The following is a 21,351-nucleotide window of genomic DNA, read 5'->3' as shown; positions in this document are numbered from 1 at the left end:
TGGGGTGTGGCTATAAATTGGGAAGTCCCTTCAGAAATCACCCTGTGAAGGCTGGCTGGGAAAGGGAGATTGGATGGAAAGGAGAGAACAGTTCTTTCACAGAACATCTTAAAAGAGTTAGAACATTTTCTCTCAGCAGATATTTGAGCAGCAGTCTTTGTATGGTCTCCACTTCCTATGCTATATTTGGTAGAATCCATTGTAGTAGTAGTAGTTGCTTTAGTAATAAATAAAGTATGGGTCCCTGAGGCAAACATCCAGTACAAATCCCAAGTCCAGTACTCAATTGCTGTTCATATGAACAGAAAGGTCAAGGAGACACTGTCTTTTGTGGGGGTTTTTCTTGGGGGGGGGGGCAGCATTTGATAAGCTTGTGCCAGGTCCTTGACCTTCCTGTTCACATGAACATGTGTGGTCTCTGCCACCTGCCTTCTGAAGGAAAGGAAGTGCTAGTTTGTGTGGTGGGTGCATTGCCAGGATCCCCAGCTGTCTGTAGTGCTGCCTGCTGACATCAACCCTCCCAGGAGGGTCCTAGACAAAAGGGAAATGCCTCAGCAGAGCTTATAACCCTTCCCAGCATGTAATTCATGGGTATAGAGAGCTGGCAGTGAGAACTGGGAAACACTGTTGAAAAATCTTCCCACACTTCTTCAGGGGTTGCCGGAGGCCTCTGTTGCAGCGACATCACTATGAACTTCTCCCTCTGCCCATCCTGTGGCCCCTTTGCTCTCGGGTTTTCCCAGGCTTTCCCCAGCAAACTTCCACTACACACTCCCCTTCAAGGTGTTTCCCAGGGATCTCTACCTGAAAACTAGGCAGCATCAAATAAACAGAGTAAAGAGGTCTGTGAGGGAGAAAAGCAGATAAAAATTGCCTGAACTCAGGTCACTAATTTGTAAGACCCTGCCCTCCTACTTTCTTGTCCATCCATGTTTTCACAGATTCTTATGTTCATTCTAATTCAAATGCTGTGATTTGGAAATCACAATGAAAAAGGCACAGTACTTTCCCTGAGTGAGGGGCTGGGAGGTAGGGGGAAAAGTTAACAGGAACTTACCATAACATCAGGTCTGTGTCCTGACAGGAAACTGCTGTTGAGAGAAGTTGCAGTCCAAACTCAGTGCTGGGCACCACCAGATTATTCAAGTCCCCACAAGTTTCTTGGCTCCTATGGCACCTGCACCTTGCTGTCACATTATACCAAGTGGTGGATGATTGCATACTGACTCGTCTCCCTGAGGCTCCCTTATTCAGGCTATGATGAGACTCGTCCCCGCCCTTCCCACTGGGCTTTTACTGAGGCTCCAGCTGCCGCCCATTTCCAGGGCTTCACCTTGATAATTTCTTTCCAAAAGCTAAGAGACAAGCAGAAGTTATTGTGGAAGTTACTTGGTAATTTTTTAATTCAAGAATTCACTTTTAGGAATGCATAAAGGACCATAGGAGTCCCAGGGATAGGTTACAGAAGGTTCACAAATTTCAATTTGCATGTACATTTTTCTGGGAAGAGCTTTTCTGATTCTCAAAAAATTCTTGATTTAACAGCCTTAGTAACTTGCCTTGGACCAGGAGTCACTAGAACACTTATACAATTGAATTGTATACAACTAGCAAAGGCAATCCTGAAATCTTAGTAATAGGTATAAAAAAAAAAAAAACTGGACCATCCAGATGACTGTTAATGATGAAGAAAAATGTGTATATACACACCACACACACACACACACACACACACACACACACACACACACAGTAGGTAACTCTTGTCCTAGCATAAAAGATAACTCATCAAACAAAGCAATAGGTCAAGGACAGAGTGAACAGTGTATGCAAAATCAGAAGCTAAAGTAACAGCACAGCAAATTGGGATACTTGAGTAGGGGTGAAACTTACAGGGTGGGGATGAAACTGACACAAAGTCATAATAAGGCTATAATGAAATATAATGCAGTTTGTAATGATAAACATTAGAAAGACATCATACAGGAAAATTATAGACATACTTTATTTACCTAAAGTGAGTTCTGGAAGGAAGAAAATGTACACAGACATAGCTTCTAAAATTCTGGAGGATATTTCTGGGTATTTAGGTAGGACTTTGAGATGTGAAGTCTGTTCTCTTTTTTTTTAATGGGTCTAAAATTAATTCATGATTTTTCCTTTACATAATTGTACTTGCACAGAATCATGACAACCAGTCGCATTTATGGTCAGATATTAACTCCCAAGTAAGTTGAAGAAGGAGGAAGGCAAACAAGAAAAATTGAGAAATCTTCCTGAGATGACTGGGGGATAGATGAAAAGGACAGAAAATGGAGTTACAGGATGTGTGCATGGTGTACATAACAAGATGGAGATGACTTCACTCACCAGAATTCCTCTTGGGAAAGCACTATACAACAAATTGGAACATTCTCCTGAGGATGATATGAGACCTCACCCATCTTAAGAACACACTCAGTTACAACAAAAGTTGGTCACTGGGGCTGGGACTGTAGCTCAATGGCAGAGTGCTTGCCTAGGACATATGAGGCACTGGGTTTATCCTCAGCACTGCATAAAAATGAATAAATAAAATAAAGCCATGCTACCCATCTACAACTACAAAAAAATCTTTTAAAAAGTTGGTCACTAAGTTCTCATGAGTGAATTGCTAACTGAAGGCCTTCTCTTTCTTCCTTAGTGATGGGTTTAAGGTAACTGAGCTAAGTACACAGGGTGTGGGTATACGGACTGGGTATCTGGCAAGAAGAAAGAAACTGAGGTGGCTGATTCCCTGAGAGGGAAGACAGAGAAAAGAGAAAAAGAAGAAAAAGAAAAAAAAAAAAACTTCACTGTAAGTTTAGCCAAGAAGGAACTGCTGAGAACAAAATGTGTGATGGGATGAACATGTAACAAATCCCATCAATATATACAACCATAATGCACCAATTTTTAAAATGTGGAAAAAAAAGCGTCTGATAGGATGTACAATGTGAACTTTTCTCCACCTTTCACACAGCATCATCAATGGAATCCTTATTACTCATGTATTTGTTGGTATGGGTAGAATCTTTAGGGGGAGACCTTGAAGAGTGCTAAGTTCTGTATCAAAACTTGACAAGAGATGAATGTGGCAATAAATTATGCAAGCACAAAAATCAGAAGTTAGGTGACATCCAGGTTTCGTGTGAGAAAGATGTTCTCAACACAACTCAATTTGAGCTTGAGTAACAAAGGAGCCGTCATCATCTAAGGGAAGAGCTAAGTCAAAGAATTTCACCTAGGGCAGGGATGGTGGCTTAGTGGTAGAGTATTTGCCTAGAAAGTGCCCAGCACTGCAAAACAAAAACACTTATGCTAAGAACTAGATATTTAGAAACAGAGATACCTGGAACGATGTGGGAACTGTACAATCATCTGTTTATTTGTACTGCCCTTTTATCAAACCAAGGCTATGAACCTGGAGAGACACTATAGATGTACAGAATAAACCCACTTTGTGGATTGGGGGTGGGGGTTGTTTGTTTCTGTGGTGCTGGGATCAAACCCAGGGTTTCACAAATGCTAAGCAAGTGATCTACCACTAGCTACACTGCCAGTCCTCACCAATGGATTTTGGTTGTGACCAGCTTGTTTCCAAGGACATGATTCAAATTCATTATATTCAAATCTATGTAGTAATTAGTAATAAAAATGTGCAAATGATTTCAAATAAGTGTATACAAAACAGCAAAGTGATTAAGAGAACAGAACAGACCCAGGATAGAATCTTGACTCTAGCACTTACTAGATGTGTGAGCACAGGTAAGTTACTTAACATCTCCTCTCTGCCCTTTTTTTTTTTTTTCCCTGAGTGCTGGAGATTAACCTAAGGCTATATGCTAGGTAAGAGCTTACCACTGAGCTACATTCACTTTTTTTTTTTTTTAACATTTTGAGAAAGTGCCTTCCTAAGTCACCCAGGATGACTTTGTACTAACAATCCTCCAGCCTCAAACTCTAGAGTAGCTGGAATTGCAAGTGTGCCCACATACATCATCTTGCCTGGCTATCTCTTCTCATAAATTGGGGCAAGAATACCCACATTATTGATGATTGGGCAGCTCTATAAATTATTAAAAATCATTCAACTGAATAATTGTAACAGGTGATTATATAGATATAAATAATATTTCAATAAAGTGTTCTTTTTACAAGAATACCCACATCAGGGTTGGGGATGTGACTCAGTGGTAAAGTGCTGCTTACTTGGTATGCATGAGGTCCTGGGTTCAATCCCCAAAACCATAAGAGGGAAAAAGAAAAAAAAAGGTTATCCACATCATAGAGATGTTGTGAAAATAAAAACGTACTGTCAGGCGTGTGCCTGGCACATAATAAATACTCAATAAATACTGGTGATTAGAATTAGGGTTAATAGTGATTGAAGAATAGAACAATGAAGATTATAAAGTTAGATTTTTTTAAAAGAATCAAAGAATTATTGGATTGGTGGAAGTGTCAGAGATCATTTAGCATTTAGTTCAACTCCCCTCATTTTACAGATAAAATTAGAGAACAGGAGGTGAAGTGCCTTATTCAAGGCCTAACTCTTAAACCAGACCCTATGCTCAGTTAGTGCAATTCTACTATCACCCATTGCCTCAAAATTGGATGTGAGTCGGGCGCACTGGTGCATGCCTATAACCCCAGAGACTCAGGAGGCTGAGGCAGGAGGATCGCAGGTTCAGAGCCAGCCTTAGCAACTTAGCGAGGCCCTAAACAACTCAGTGAGAACCTGTCTCTAAATAGAATACAAAAAAGGGCTGGGGTTATGGCTCAGTGGTTGAGTGCCCCTGGATTCAATCCCCAGTACCAAAAATAGAAAAAGACATGAAAAATGAAGGATGTGTTTCCTTAAAGAAGAAATGACATATAGAACACAAAAAACATGTAGAGATGTTGAAAAAAGAAAATTTCAAGACCATCAGACCAAGAAGAAGCTGTCATATTTCAGCCCATCAGAACCAGCAGCAGTGGAATCCAGGTTATGAGAGCTAACGTGCTTTGGCAAAGCCAGGCCCTGGTTAGTCAAGTGAACCAGCTTATTACTGTGGCCAGGTGCCTAATAGAGGTGAAACCGCATAGTTCTCTCTGCTACTTCTTTATGCAGCAGCAGCAGCAGCAGCAGCAGCAGCAGCAGCAGCAGCAGCAGCAGAAGCTGGGACCAAAAGCAAACGCAGCAGAATTCTTGTAGCAGTCAGTCTGGGCAGCCCTGAAGTGGGGATAGCTGCCAAGGAGACCCTTTGCCCATGCTGAGTATTCTGGCCTCAACTGTTTATCCTGTGGCCTTGCCTAATCAGTCCCTTTGGATCCTATGACCTTCACTTACAATTCTGTAAATGGCCTGTCAGTTTCCTCCTTCATGGTACCCTCTTCAGATGAATGAGGAAGCCTAGCAGGAGATGTGAAATGACCCAAGCTTCCTGCTTTTTCATTAATGCTGCCATCTTCTAAGGGAACTTGATAGCATAGCTGGAAGATTTTGAGGCTATTAATAGAAGCATGCTAAATTATTCCAAGGCTAAACAGTGGACACAAGAATGAGATGTGTCATCTAAGTCATGACTTTCTAACATGTTTTTCATGGGATAAGTTCAATGAGTCAACTCTGTAATTTTTAGGAGGTGGTGAATCCTGTTACCCCATTTTTCAGAAGAGCAACCATGTAGGTCAGATGGCAGATACAGACCTCTAATGTTATATAATCCACTGGGGGAGGAGGAAAGAAGGGAAGGGAAAAGGGACAGATGAGAATTAAGGCCTGAAACAGCTTTTATGATTTAACCCAGTACATAAAACTTCTCAATGAATAGTTCATAAAAGTGCCTCATCCTTTTTCAACCAACTATTGAAATTAAAAATAAAAAATTTGTGGAAGGAGAGAAGTTCTTTCCTTTCATTTCATCTAAGAATTTGGGATGCATATTATGACAAATAAGTCTGACGTTAGCCTTTCCCAAAAAAGTTTTTCTATTTTGCAGGTCATTCCATACAATGAATGCTTTGATGTCGGAGGAGGTGAGAGCTCCGACTGAAAGTCTTCTGACACTCTTGGCACTCATAAGGCTTCTCTCCAGTGTGAATTCTCTGATGTATGGTAAGTTGGGAGTGCTGGCTGAATGTTTTCTCACACTCATTACACTCATAAGGCTTTTCTCCAATATGAATTTTTTGGTGGAGAAGCAGCTCAGAGTTATCCCAAAAGGTTCTTGCACACTCATTACATTGATGGGGTTTTTCTCCAGTATGGATCCTCTGGTGGACAATAAGGTGAGATGTCCGCCTGAAGGCCTTCCCACACTCGAAACACTCATAGGGTTTCTCTCCAGTGTGAATTCTCTCATGTCTAAGAAGTTCTGAATTCCCCCTAAAGGCCTTCCCACATTCTTTACACACGTAGGGCTTCTCACCAGTATGAATTCTAATGTGTCTAATAATCTCTGAGTTCTGGCCAAAGGTTTTCCCACATTCATTACATTCGTAGGGTTTGTCTCCTGTGTGAATTCTTTGATGCCGAATAAGTTCAGAACTCTGACCAAAGCCCTTCCCACATTCATTACACAGATAGGGTTTTTCTCCAGTATGAATTTTCTGGTGTCTAATAAGGCCTGAGCTATGTTTGAAGGCTTTGCCACACTCATTGCACTCATGATATCTTTCTTCAGTATGAATTCTCTGATGCTGAATAAGCTGTGAGCTAACCCTAAAGGTCTTTCCACACTCATTACATTCATAAGGTTTCTCTCCAGTGTGGATTCTCTGGTGTAGAATAAGGGCTGAATTCTGACTGAAGGCTTTACCACATTCTTCACACTTATAGGGTCTCTCTCCGGTGTGAATCCTATGATGGTGGATAAGATGTGAACTCTGGATAAAGGCCTTTCCACATTCATTACAAGCAAAGGGTTTCTCTCCAGCATGAATCCTCAGGTGCCTTCGAAGGCTTGAGTTAGTTCCAAATGTCTTTCCACATTCTTTGCATTCAAAGGGTTTTTCTCCACTATGAACTCTCATATGCTGGATGAGATGTGAGTTCTGATTAAAGGCTTTCCCACATTCTTTACATGAATGAGGCTTTTCCCCCACAGATGTCCTCCGAATTCTGTTAGGTTCTAAATTCTCTATAAAATTCTGGCCAGAGGTAGAAAATGTACTGACACTCCCTGTTGTAGCATCTCCCTGATGTGTCACCAGATTAGGAGTAGGACTGCAGCCTCTCTCACTTTCACTATCCTCTTGGTCTTTCTCACTTGAGGGTGATTTCTTAAAGATTATCAACCCTGGTGCAAAATCTCTCTCCTGGGGAGACATCTGTTGTGTAATGTCTTCTGAGAACTCTCTCGAATGTCCCTCTAATATGTCTTTTTCACAAGCTACTCCAAACCCACGAACTTGGTAAACCACTTTTGGAAGTTTTTCTAACGTTGGCCCATGCAGCTCAGATTCTTCAAAAATTTCTTCCTTAATCACCTCTTTGTTTTCAGTCCCCATCTCACAATCTGAAATGAAAGAAGTTAAATATATGAAGTGGCTGTTTCATATTTAAATGAAGCTAATGAGCACAGGGGGACAGAGCTTTGATGTAGTGCTGACAGCACTCAAGAACAGTCTTGACATTTGGTGAAATGACAGGATGCTGTTGGTGAAAACAGAGATTTAGGATTATGATAGACATGCTCAGAAGCAGATGCTGACTGAAGAGAAAACTTATCAGAGGCAAAGATTTAAAAATAGAAATCAGAAATGGATGGTAAAAAGATACTGATAAATATTCTATAACATTAACAGTGAACTGGAATAGAACATGAGGTTGATAATGAAAACATTTAGGGAAAATGATAGCCATATTCATAGATGGGGTATATGGAAAAATTTAAGAAAAGGGACAAGGATACTATGTCAACAGAAATAACTTTGGGATTTATAGATGAAGTAACCACAAAATGAGCAGTCAGATGACCTGGTCTTAGTCCAGTTCTGTGTTTATCACCAGCTATGTGGAGCAGGGTATAGTGTATATGGGGGTTACTTATTCAAAAGGTTAATGTAACTTAGCTATAACTAGCACATAAGTAACTAACTACCCCTAGTTTCCTACATTTGGATGAAGTAAGGTTCTAGCTTAAATTTTCTCCAGATGGCTAGTGAATCATATCAATACCATTTACTAAATAATTATTTTTTCTACTGATTTAAAATGACACTTGTACCATAGTATAAGTGTATATATATATATATATTTGGGGCTTCTTTTTTTTATGGTACTGAGGATGGAATCCAGGGGGCACTTTACCACTGAGCTCCATCACCAGCCCTTTTAATTTTTTATTGTGAGACAGGGTCATGCTAAATTGCCACGGCTGGTCTAGAATTAGCAATTCTCCTGCCTTAGCCTCCCAGGTTGGTGGGATTACAGGTGTGTACCACTGTGCCCAGCTCTGGATCAATGTCTATATTCTGTTCAGTTTTACTAAATTATTTCTTCTCCAATACCAAACTGTTTAAATTATTAAGCTTTATTTAAAAAATTTTTATATATGTTAGAGAAAGTTCTCTCTATTAGCCTTCTTTTTCAGATATTTCTTATCTAGTCATACTTTTTCAAGTAAATTTTAGTATACTTTTGTAAAATTTCCAAATTTGGGTACAGGTGGCACAAGCCTATAATCCAGTGACTTGGGAGGCTAAGATAGGAGGATGGCAAGTTTGAGACCAGCCTCAGAAACTTAGCAAGGCCCTAAGCAATTTAATGAGACCCTATCTCAAATTAAAAAATAAAAAAGGACAGGGGACATAGTTCAATCCCCAGTACAAAAAAAAAAAAAAGAAAGAAAGAAAAGAAATTCCAAACTTATCCTGAGTATTTTATATCCATTCTGTCTTTTCATTTAGTGAGTTTTTCTTATATTCTGAAATTAGTTATTATTTTTACATATGGCAAAGACATTGATCTTTACAAATTAAGTAACCACAAAATGAGTAATCATAAAATCAGCCCTTTTACAGAACTTTCTTAATATTTTTATAGATTAATTAAAGAGTAGATTTTTTAAATTTCCAAAAATCTATGGCAAAAAAATTTAATTGCCTATCCCAATATGTATTCTTCTCCATCTCCTCATAACAGAATAATGAATTTACTTACAGAGGTAATGAGCATAGTTTTAAAAATACATTTCCCAGCTTTTATTGCAGCTGACTATGACCACATGACAAATTCTGGCCAATGATAGTGAGATGCAAATTAAAGCACACGAGGCTACTGGGAAATCTTCTTAAGGTTGATAGAATGCATTTCTTCACTGTCTTCTTCCATTGCTGTTCCTGAGGAGTGATGGAGTGCCAGGTTAGACCATGAGTAGACCAATATACATAGGATTGGGGATCAGAACTGGAAGACACCTGGATCTCTGATGACTCTCACAGCTGCCATATCAATCCTGGAATGCTTGCCTGTGAACTTCTTCTATCTAAATGACTAACTTTTGCCTTGCTTAAGCCATTTTTTAATCTTTAAAACATCATCATTATTATTATTATTATTATTATTATTATTATTATTATTATTATTATTATTTTCATACTGGGGATTGAACCCAGAGGCACTTTACTACTGAGCTATATATCCCCAGTCCTTTTTATTTTTTATTTTTAGACGGGTTCTCATTAAGTTGCTGAGGCTGACCTCAAATATGCAATCTTTCTGTCTCAGACTACTAAATCACTGGGATTACAGGTGTGTGCCACCACACCCAGATAGAAAACATTATTTTATGAAGTCAAACTTATTTCTAATAAAAATATCCTGGGAATTTAGCTGTCCCCATCACAGCAGTGGAGTGCAAATAATAGATAAATGAGCCTGAACTTTGCTCAGATGATAAGCAAACTGGAGCTAATACTGAAGTGGCCCTTTGCCTAGGGCAGTGTATTTGGGCATCATGGAAAATTTGGGGAGTACAATCTTCCCATTAATAAAAGTGTTAATTGTGGAAGGTGATATTTATGGGGAGAAAGGCAGGTATAGAACTTCATATTTTAGACAGTGCAAAGTCATGGAATGTTTTTTTTCTAAGAAGTGTCTCTGGTCAAATGAGCATATCAAGTAGATGTGCACTAGTGGTCATTTAGTAGTAGAAAGGATGGTGATGCTTCTAGGTCTTGGCATAGGCAAATCAGTTTGAAGGCTGTTGCAGTCATTAAGACAAGAGGAGATGAGATCTACCTAGGGCAATAGTCATAGAAAAGACTGAAGAAATATTTAAGAGGTCAAATTCTGCAAGATTTGGTGTTTAACTAGATACAAGTGTAAAAAAAAGAAAAGAATATAAGATTGAACCCAGACCTCCCTTAATTTGAGGGATAGTAATTAAACAGATGGCAATGACACCAAGATTAGGAATCCTTTTTGTTGAAATCTTTAAAAATTATCAATATGCATCTGTAAAATTATAAAGATCCATTATAGACAATTCAGCTATCTTATTCATCCATGGTAACATCTGAGTTGGGAATTATTGTCTTAAATAAATTTCTAACAGCCACTAAGAACAAATTCCACAAGCTAGTATTTCAGTCCCTATCTACTTCCAACACCTCTCTGGCCTTTCCTTCTTACCTTTATATCTCCTATGATAGCTTATTTTCCATATTCTAGTCCCCATCCACCAGGGATTGAACCAAGGGGAGCTAAATCACTGAATCACATCCCCAGTCCTTTTTATTTTTTATTTTGAGACAGGCTCTCACTAAGTTGTGGAGGCTATCTTTGAACTTGCAATCCTCCTGCTTTGGCCTCCAGAGCCACTAGGATTACAGGTGTGTGCCACCATGCCCAGCTCTCATCTTTACAAAGTTCTTTACAAAGTCAGCATTTGTAGAACCTATATCTGCACCATACCATATAGAAAATCACTTATTTGTAGTAAAACTAGATATAATAGAAGTTAGATACATATCTACCCCAACTTCAAGACCAAATTCAAAATTTAAATTCTAAAGTCTTACACAACTAAATCTGAGCATCTGACCATTCTTTTACTTTGAATTCTGACAGCAACACAATACTAGTGTCATTTGTTAATGTTTTGTAGGTATCTTATATACAAATCAAAGCTAGTCTTTTTTTGATTGATTTTCCCAGAAGCAAAGACCTCATCTTCATATGGAAATACTCCATTTCTCATAGGTAAATTCATATTCCCAAATAGAATTTCCAGGTTTTCTGTTACTGATTACTTTTCTAAATCTGAAATTACTGTTTCTGAAGATTCAGATACCACCTGAGGAATGGAGGTTGATTACCCTTGGTCCTCAATTTGAGGGATGACAGGCAGACCTTCACTGTGTTACCAGAGTTTAGAAAAGGGTCCTTAACTCTGCAGATCTAAATTTGTTTTTTCCTGAACCCTAGGACAACAGTCTCAGAAAACTTCATGCACAAAATACTGATACATGCACCAGATGCCTAACAATGAGAAATAAAAGTTCAAAAGCACTTTCTGCCTAGGTGAAATCTATATGAGGAGATACACACACACACACACACACACACACTGGAAATTGTTTAGTAGGCCTGCAATCATGGTAGGAAGATCTGGTTAGATAAATGCTTCTTAAATAAAGCTTCTTCTTGGCTTGGAAATAGACTAGCTATGGAAGAATCAACTGGAAAACTTGTTAAAAATACTGACTTCCAGATCCTTCCCCTTGATCTCTCAATAAGAATCTCTAGGGGAACCAAAGTACTTTTAACAATTATGCCCAGGGGATTCTGATCCCCAGCTAGTTCTAGTCTTAATGACTAAAGTTGTCCCACTCTTAATAAGGTTCATTTATCTCTACCCAATGTTTGGTCTATGGGAAGTATCACGATTATAATCATTATTGCCAGTTCCCTACCTTCCTCTTTATTTCATTTTATTTATTTATTTATTGTACTGGGAAATTAACCCAGTGTCACTTTACCATTTACTTTTTATTTTGAGACAGGGTCTCACTAAGTTGCTGAGGTCCTGCCTTCCTCTTGATTGTCCTTCCCCTACCTTAAATTCCTGAGAGCAGACAGGACAGATAAAATACAATTGATTAGATACTCTTCTCTCTCTCTCTCTTTTTGTGTATGTGTGTGCCAGGGATTGAACCCAGGGATGCTTAACCACTAAGCCATATCCTCAGCCCTTTTTTATTTTTTGTTTTAAGACAGGGTCTCAATAAATCGCTGAGGGCCTCCCTAAGTTGCTAAGACTGACCTTGAACTTGCGATCCTCCTGCCTCAGCCTCCCAGGTCGCTGGGATTACAAGCGTGCACTACCATGCCCAGCTCTAAATAAGTCTTTTCTCAGTTAAAAGAAAGAAAGAAAGAAATTTGAAAAACCACATTTCTATTGTTTATCAGCTTTACCCTAGTTATTGTGCCCAGACCTGATATTGCCCAAATTACCTAAATCAGTTTACAACAATCTCTTTAATAGCAATATCAGTTAATTCTTTGAACTTATGTATCAAAAACCACATTGTGATTTGTAGTAAAACGTTATTAAGTAATTTATCAACTGAGAACCTGAGTAGGTCTTTTAAAATTTTTGTTGAAAGCAAGGATTGGAGCTTGCCCTATAAAAGGTCTAAGAATCATCTCTCAACAAATTATACCTTTGTATGGCACACCAGAGATTTTTAAGAGGAGATGGGTGAGAGGTGTGTCTTCCTTTTATAAAGGAGGAAAAGAGCAATTGTAAAAGATGAGTTGAGAAAGAGAAGTCTGCAGGCCATAGGCCAGTTCTCAAGAAGGTTGGTTTTAGGCGAGGATACAAACTGAAGTCAACAATCTAGAAATTGGTTTCCAGTCACAATCCACAGGCCCACAGATATTATAAAAAGTGTTTGTGTACCTCAGTTTGAAATGTATTGCAACTGTAGCATTCTGGGAAGAAAATGGGCAAGCAAAGCTTCAGAGATCAGGAAGAATGGGCAGAATAAGAAAAAACATTTTTACTTCAATATAGCATGTGCAAGGTAGAAAGAGATAAGCAAGAATGTACTGACAATTTGATGTGGAGAGTGAAGAATACTTACTATGTGCTGTGTGCTGAGCAACTTACAGACATCATTTTGTTTAACCCTCACAATCTCCTGGAGCATCAGTATAAGAGGAGCCAATTGGCTTGCTCTCTTGAATTTTCCCAGCAGAACTTTTGGCATCCTGGGAACATACTAGGAATCTGGGAAGATATGTGTAGTGGAAGACTGAGAGAGTGAGGAATTTGGGAATGTTAGCCAGGACATAGTTGAGATAACTATGTGAGACAGGAAGGCAAATGAAGGGAATGGGTGTGGTAGAGAGAGGAGTGGAATGCTAAAAGGTTACAGAAAAAATGAATATTGTTAGAAGCACATGAAAACAAGAGAATGTTATCTTGGAAGCTGACATAAGGTTTTATTTTTAAATATCAAAATGTATAATCCACCAAAAATAATATCCTGTGCAACGATTAAAATTTATGATAATAAATGGAAACATTTTGGATATCAACGTACAAATGTATAAGAGGATACAATCTTATCAAAATTATTTTGTGGGGTAATAGAGCAAGAAAGTTTCCAGTGGCCTTATTCTCTTTTCAGAAGATTTTACCTCACCCAAGACCTCCAGGAGTGCACCCCAAATGAATTTACCCAGATAGGTACCAACCACCTTGAAATGATTGGTTCTAAAACAGCAGGAATCCAGGAATTCCTGGTTCAGGAATGGACATATGCCTTCATCTGGATCAATGATATTTTGAGGAAGTTTGCTGGGAGCTTCTGGAAATTGTTTCTGCCATCCTGACAGAACCACAGGAAGAGACTGCTATATATTGTGGCCTGGACCTGTCATTGCCATCAGACTATCAGCTTATGGATGAAGACATGTTGAACTAAGAGGAAGTGGAGTCTTAACCACTGGGTTAAGTTGGGCCTGAAACTGCCATACTTCTTGACCTCCAGTTCATGAGAGTTTATATACTTTCATATTTTTATTTTTTGGTACTGGAGATGGAACCGAAGGCACTTGACCACTGAGCCACACCCCTAGCCCTTTTTATTTTGAGACAAGGTCTTGCTAAATTGCTTAGGGCCTCGATAAATTGCTGAGGCTGGCTTTGAACTTTCAATCCTCCTGCCTCAGCCTCCTGAGCTGCTGGGATTACAGGTGGGCGCCACCATGCCTGGCTATACTTGCATATTTTTAAATCAGCTTGAGTTGGATTTTGTTACTTACAAACAAAATAATAACCTTAACTGATACAAATGTTTTCCTTTAACTTCAGAAAGGCAAGTTCACCAACTACTCACTATCTAGTACAAGGACTATCTCCTCCCCAGTCTTCACTAACATCTGCAGGAAGGAGGCTCTCTCTTGGTCCTCTGAACCAGCACTTCACTGGCCCTTTTCTTAACTCTTTGTTTACTATAATTTCCATGTCACTTCCTGTTTATTGCTCCCCAAGGCCTCCAGAATAAAAATTTCTTCTAATGGCTCATAATGCCCCTGTGATGAGGCCTGTTTCCCTTCCGCCTCTCCTATTCCTCATTCTCTGAAAACAGCTGGAAGCTGCAGCCATGCTCAGTGACTTGCAGTTCTAACATTTCCTCAATCTTTAAAGTTTCTTTGCCTTTGAGAACAAATTATTCCCATTTCCTGTAATACTACTGCCTACCTTGTTCACTTAACAAACATCTTTGAGATTTAGCTGAAGCACACACAGTTCCTTCCATTGTCTTCCTGACCCCAGACTTTAAAACAAACAGGTACTCCTTCATCTTGTAGCAGTTACCCCCACTGTATTATTACTTTCATGTCTGTTTTCTTTTCTAGACCATGAGCAAGGATAACATTCTATTCGTCTGGGTATTCCCAATGCTTAGCACATTTCAGATACCTGGTAAATTAATTTGTTTAAGTATTTTATCTACACAATGAATCTTTTGACACTCTTGGGGGCTAACTGGAGATTTCATTCTCTTTATGCTTAAAGAGCCTAGGACAGTGTCTGACACATAGCTGGTCTCAATAACTATTTGTAAAAATAAGTTCCTTCTCCCAGACTGGATATTTAACATAAGGCACTGTTATCCTAGCTCTCTGTACTCCCTCTGGTATTGACAATCAAGAGGGCTCGATTAACTCTGTGCTCAATGCCGTCTCCTTTACATAACTAACCAATACCCTGTCAGCCAGCACAGGGCACCGTCTACCAAAGGGGCCTTAATTTTTGCCCGCCATTTCATCCCAGCGGTTTACTTGGCGAAGGAATGTCTGAGAAAAGCACAGTTCTCACGGGTCCCCACCTCTGACCCGGCTTCTCCCGTTCCCGCGGTTTGACAGGCATCGATCCAGAACTGTGACAGTTCCAGGCAGTGCCCAGGCCCCACCCTCTCGGTGTGCAAGTGGGGAAATGGAGGCCCCGGGAGAGCCATTAAGTCCAAGGTCACAGCAAACCCGAGTCAGGAACGGGCCTAAACACCGGGCTCCCACTCGGCTCGCGGGCTGGGGAGTGGGGAGGGAGCCCAGCGTGGCCCTCCTCCCAGCCGTGACGGAATGAGATCTCACCGCTGGCCGCTACCGCCCCACGTTCACTCCGCTCCGGCTCCCGGTGCCGCTCGGCAGCTAGCGCAGAACCTGCAGCTGTTGTCTTGGTGTCACTGGCGACGGGCATCGGCCACTTCCGGTACCCGGGCGACACTCCAGCCTATCGCAGCGCTGAGCACTCGCCGGAGGAACAGGTGGTCAGCATGCCAACGCCTCCTTGCCTTTTCCAGCTTTGCCTTCCGCGGGTCCTCACCCTAACCCAAGCCCCACTCCGCAGCCGCCTCCTGAGTTGTCTCCTTGGAACGTCCCTGTGCACCAGGCAAAGGCGATGCCCACTTTCAGTCCCACGATCACTGACGAGCTGGGTCCTCCGGGTTTCCTAGAACGGCTCCAGGGATCAACTTCCGCCTGGTGAGCGGCCGCTCTGCGCCCTGGTGTCGCTCCCCAAAGTGCTTCTGTGAGCTGGTAGAGTTGGGAATCCACTTCACCTCCTTGTTGGGACAGTTTGTGCGGCCAGTTTAGCTCCTCCAACCCACAGGCCTCTCTCATCACTCTCTATCCCGAGTTCCGGGAGTCTGGTAAACACAGGCCTCTAGGTCCTAGGAATGGGCCGGATTTCTGCTGGGAGCATAGGGGAGACCTCCTAGATCTGAGAGGGCTTGAGGGAGTGACATTTGGACATAAATCTGGAAGCTGAGTGTGAGTTACCTAGGTTTTACGAGTAGGGGAGCCGGGCGCGGTGGCCCACGCCTGTAATCCCAGCGGTTCGGGAAGCTGAGACAGTAAGATCGCGAGTTTAAAGCCAGCCTCTCAGCAGTTTAGCAAGGCGCTAAGCAACTCAGTGAGACCCTGTCTCTAACTAAAATACAAAAAAGGTCTGGGGATGTGGCTCAGTGGTCAAGTGCCCCTGAGTTCAATCCCCTTTACCCTGCTCAAAAAAAAAAAAAAAAAAAAAAAGGAGGGGAGAGAGCTGTTAAGCAGTGAGAATTGCATCCTACTTTGGCCTTCATATCTACCTTGAACAAGCTTGGCCCCTTCTTGCCTCTTATGTTTCTCTCTTCCTCTGCTCTTTCTCTGTAACTTTGTACAACAAGCTTCTTGTTTTTCAGATTTCAGTTCAAAGCTCACTACATTGAAGGAGCCTTTCATCCCCATGAATGTTGCCTCAAACAACACCAGCCCTGCGGGAAGCATATGATTGGTCCTGTTTGGATCTGATGCTCTCCCCTAGACAAATCAGGGGAAAAGGATAATGGAATTAGCCAAGTCTAGGACTCGTATCTGTCCCACCGGTGAAGACGGACTTCTGTGTTTGCCCCATCACAAATCTGTGAAATAGGAAAAGGAGTTTCTACCATCGGAAAGGAATATTATGTTATATATTCAGCACATGAAATAGCAGAAAGGAGGTTGTATACGGTGGTGCAAGCCTGTAATCCCACGGGCTCGGGAGGTTGAGGCAGGAAGATTTCAAGTTCAAAGCCAGTCTCAGCAACTTAGCAAGGCCGTCTCAAAATAAAACAAACAAACAACAACAAAAAAAAAAAGAAAGGAAAACTTTCTCTTGAGTTCATCCTTGGACTTAAGCACTAGATTCCAGGGTCCCTCACTTTAGCTACTCTTGCACCAATATCCTTAACTACCTTTCCTTACTATCTTCAACTGCCTGGTTGACCTCGATTCAGTCAAAATGTCTATCTTCCTTGCCCAGGCTGCTAACAATGAGTGGGAAGATTACATTAAAGAGCCCTAAGATAGTTTTATGATATCTGCTTTCCAGAGGTCTTTGACTTACACCTAAAAATAATTTTTTGTTTCCCTACCACTTTGTCTACCATTTTCCCCAGTTGCTGTTTTAATCTTTTTCACTCTGCTCAAACCTTACTCTAAGTAATGATCCAAGAGAAATCAATTACCATCATGATCATTGCCAGCTATGTTATTCCAAAGGAAAAATGCCCAGACTACAAAAACATTCTGCCACAGAACCAAGATAATTGGTTCTACTGGCTTTTTTCCCTAGCACACCTGCATTAGTGAGCATCTGCTTTAGGAGTCTAAATCAGGGCTGGGCTGTAGCTCAGTGGCAGAGTGCTTGCCTAGCATGATGTATGAGGCACTGGGTTCCATCCTTAGCACCACATAAAAATCAATTTAAAAAAAATAAAGACATTCTGTTCACCTATAACTAAAAAAAATGGTGGCAGCATAATGGAATCACCTGAGAATCTTTAAAAATACCAAGGTTTGGTGCCTCCCAGGTAGATTTTGTTAAAGTTGACCCAAAATATGATCTGAGCATGGGTTGGTTTGTTTTGTTTTGGACTTTGCAGACAACTATAACATACAACCAGCAATGAAAATCAATGGCATAGGTTAGTACTCAAAGTGTGATTTCTGAACCAGCAGCATTAGTATCACCTGGGAACTTCTTAGAAATGTAGATTCTTGGGCTCTGCCCATAGTTCTGAATCAGGCACTCTTGGGTTAGAGCCCAGCAGTCTGTATAACAAGCACTTCAGGGTTTTCAGGCACACTAAAGTGTGAATCATTAACCAAGACATTGACTTGCTTCACTTGATCAGTCTTTGTATGTTGGTTAGAAAGGAAAAGGATATGTTGTCTCCTTCTGAGTACTCCCCTGCCCACCATCTGCTGTATTACGCTAGCCAATTTAGGAGCCATCTGTAGCAATAGGATTCTACTGAGGGAAAGAGACCAGGGCATATGGTCCACAAATGCTGTGCCCATTTTCAGTGTGTATGAAGATAAGTAGGAGTGGGTGGGGGCTGATATTTGTTTATTAACAGGATCAGGACTTCCATGGATTTAGTTTATAGTTAAGTATTAGCAGTTTTGTTCTTTCTGAAAAAAAAAAGTGTAGGTAGGAAATTTGACTACCCTTCTAAATTAATAGACAGGTACATGACAGATAAAACACATACTGTTCTTTTGCATTCTGTTCCCTCTGTCTGTAGAAGGTGTGGGAAGGAGAGCTAGAAGAACTGACAGTACTCCTTCCTTATGCTATAACCACATCATTTCCCAAATTAGTTTGCAACTCTGATTTAGGCCTAGTGCTGTTCATAATTATATTTTCAGTCACCTATGGCCCATATTCCAAGAGGTACTAAACTATTGTTATCAGCAATCAGTTCTCTTGGATTTAACAGTATTATAAGTGTAAGCCACTGTTAAGATTCTGGAAGAAATGACCAAAAGGTTTGCACCTACCTTATGAACCTTGGAATCTTTCAAAATCCCTTCTCCCACAGGCGCATAATGCAGGACTGAGGATGATCTAATGTAAGGCACCAGCACACACATAGATATATATAATGTGTGTTGCTGGGTATTGAACCCAGGACCTTGCACTCAGCTACTGAGTTACATCCTTCTTAAGGGTCATTCCTTGTTCTACCTCTTAAAGTCTCATAATGGGGATTAAATTTCAACATGAATTTGGGGGCAGCAAACTATATTCAAATCCTGGCAACATTTTAAATGAGTATATTTGAGGGCTGGGATTGTGGCTCAGCGGTAGAATGCTCGCCTAGCATGTGCAAGGCCCTGGGTTCAATCCTCAGCACCACATATAAATAAAGGAATTATGTGCAACTACAACTAAAAAGTAAATATTTTTAAAAAGAGTATATTTGTTAATGAGCCAATTTTGATATTAACTAAAGTCTACACCTCTCAGATTTCCTTAGTTTTTACCTAATGTCTTTTTTCTGTTCCAGGATCCCATTCAGAATACTACATTATACTTTTGTCTCTTTAGGTTTTTTCTTGGATTTTCCTTGACATAATAGTACATTTTAAAATGACAACAAATCCACCTCACCATAGGTGATTCAGAAGTAGATGAAAACAACTGCCACATTCTCATGAAACTCACAAAGCAGGTGGCATTTGTTTATTGATTTTATAGTGAATACTGTGAATCATTTACAGTTTTCTCACATGCTTTCAGATGTGACTCTTAAATTTTGTCTGGGGCTGAGGGTGTAGCTGGGTAATAGAGTACTTGCCCAGTAGGTACTCTCTCTAACATAAGGTGGTGAGGGAGGAAACTTGTTTTAATTTAGGGGATTGGCTTTATTTCACATTTCTGTATGAAATGTTATATATCATATGCTTTAAAATTACTGAACATCACATAAAATGCTTTCAGTAATACCACACAGATTAAGCCAGGCCATCAGTGAGCAGGCTACAGATTCTAGAACCCAGGGACCCACCTCAGGAGACTGATTTAGAAGGTCCAGGATGCGGGCAGAGCTATGTATATTTTGATCCCCCATGATTCTGATGCATTTTGGAAATCACTAAATCTAAATTTATAGACACAAGCCTATACATTTGAATTCAATTTAGTATCCAAGTAACAAGCCCAAAATGATGAAATCCACACTAAAGAGAATTAATGATGACTATTTCAGTGAACATGTGCCGAGACACATAGTATACAGGTATCCTTAACCCTACATACATACATACAGGATGTACTCACAAATCCCACTTTCAAATTGGTCATTTGGAGCTGGACATGGTGGCACATCCCTATCAGCAATTTGGGAGGCTGAGGCAGGAGGATCCCAAGTTCAAGACCAGACTGGGCAACTTAATGAAACCCTGTCTCAAGATCAAAAATAAAAAGGGCTAGGGATGTACCTCAGTAGTTGAACACCCCTGGGTTCAATCTCTAGGAAGGAAGGAAAGGAGGTAGGAGAGAGATAAATGAAATGAAGTGAAATTTGGTTGTTTGAACCTAAAAGAAATTTTGGTTGTTTGAAACCTTAGTTATTTACCCTTGGAATATTGTTGTGAATGTTGAGTAAGTTCTCCCAAAAACTTACAAAAATGTATTCAACCAGTAGCAAATAAAATAGCATGTCCTTGCAATGAGCAATATAAAACAATGGTCTGGCAATATTAACCATAAAACAAAAAAGTGGGGGATGCATAAAAAATATTTGATTTATCTCAAGTGCTGAGGTTGAATAAATAGAATGAGGATAAAAGGAAATGAGGGGGCAGATGGAGTTATTGAGAAGACCTTGTGCATTCTTTCAAAATTTCTAAAGGTTATTTGTCCTTTTTCACCCTAGATTCCAAGGCTGCCTTTTCTCTTAGGGTTCTCTTTGGCTCACCATCAAAATTATCAGAGCATCTTAGATTTGCCCTGATTCTCAGGCTAGGTGTACCTAAGAATTATCTGGAAAGCTTTAAAAAAAAAGATGTCCATGCATGATAGTCTGAGAAAAGTACCATAGAAAAGTACCACAGGTTGAGTAATTTCTTTAAATTTTTTTTAATTGTAGATGGACACAATACCTTTATTTTATTTATTTTTTAATATTTATTTTTTAGTTGTAGTTGGGCAAAATCTCTTTATTTTATTTATTTTTATGTGGTGCTCAGGATCAAACCCAGGGTCTCACACATGCTAGCCATGCATTCTACCACTGAGCCACAACCTCAGCCCCTATTTTATTTTATTTATTTTTTTGTGGTGCTGAGGATCAAACCCAGTGCCTCACATGTGCCAGGTGAGCACTCTACCACTGAACCCCAACCCCAACCCCATGGTTGAGTGATTTAAACAACAGAAAATTAATTTCCTCACAGTTCTGGAGGATGGAGGTCCAAGACCAAGTTGTCAGAAGATTTGGTTACTCCTGAGGCCCCTCTCCTTCGCTTGCAACTGGCTACATTCTCACTGTGGTCTCACACAGCCTTTTCTCCATGTG

At 40.3% G+C, this 21,351-nt stretch overlaps 1 protein-coding gene across 1 annotated transcript; it reads right to left on the bottom strand.

Moving 5' to 3' along the window:
* Positions 1–1,981: 1,981 nt before the first annotated feature.
* On the bottom strand, positions 1,982–15,722 carry Zfp3 (ZFP3 zinc finger protein). Its single transcript, XM_071603906.1, has 2 exons — positions 15,617–15,722; positions 1,982–7,523 (listed from the first exon to the last, which is right to left on the bottom strand). Exons 1-2 carry the CDS (start codon positions 15,720–15,722, stop codon positions 6,007–6,009), a joined length of 1,623 nt encoding a protein of 540 aa, XP_071460007.1. The 3' UTR covers positions 1,982–6,006.
* Between the last annotated feature and the right edge of the window lie 5,629 nt (positions 15,723–21,351).

This window comes from Marmota flaviventris, chromosome 17, assembly GCF_047511675.1.
Source record: "Marmota flaviventris isolate mMarFla1 chromosome 17, mMarFla1.hap1, whole genome shotgun sequence".
Taxonomy (NCBI): domain Eukaryota; kingdom Metazoa; phylum Chordata; class Mammalia; order Rodentia; family Sciuridae; genus Marmota; species Marmota flaviventris.
The sequence above is the reverse complement of the archived record's forward strand: the minus strand, read 5'-3'. Positions and strand labels throughout refer to the sequence as shown.

Bases quoted from the DNA above. Each gene is read 5' to 3' on its own strand.
- Zfp3 (XM_071603906.1), bottom strand. From the start codon at position 15,722: ATGCCCGTCGCCAGTGACACCAAGACAACAGCTGCAGGTTCTGCGCTA. The intron at 7,524-15,616 runs GTGAGATCTCAT...CTTTCATTTCAG, and splicing joins TGGGGCGGTAGCGGCCAGCG to ATTGTGAGATGGGGACTGAA.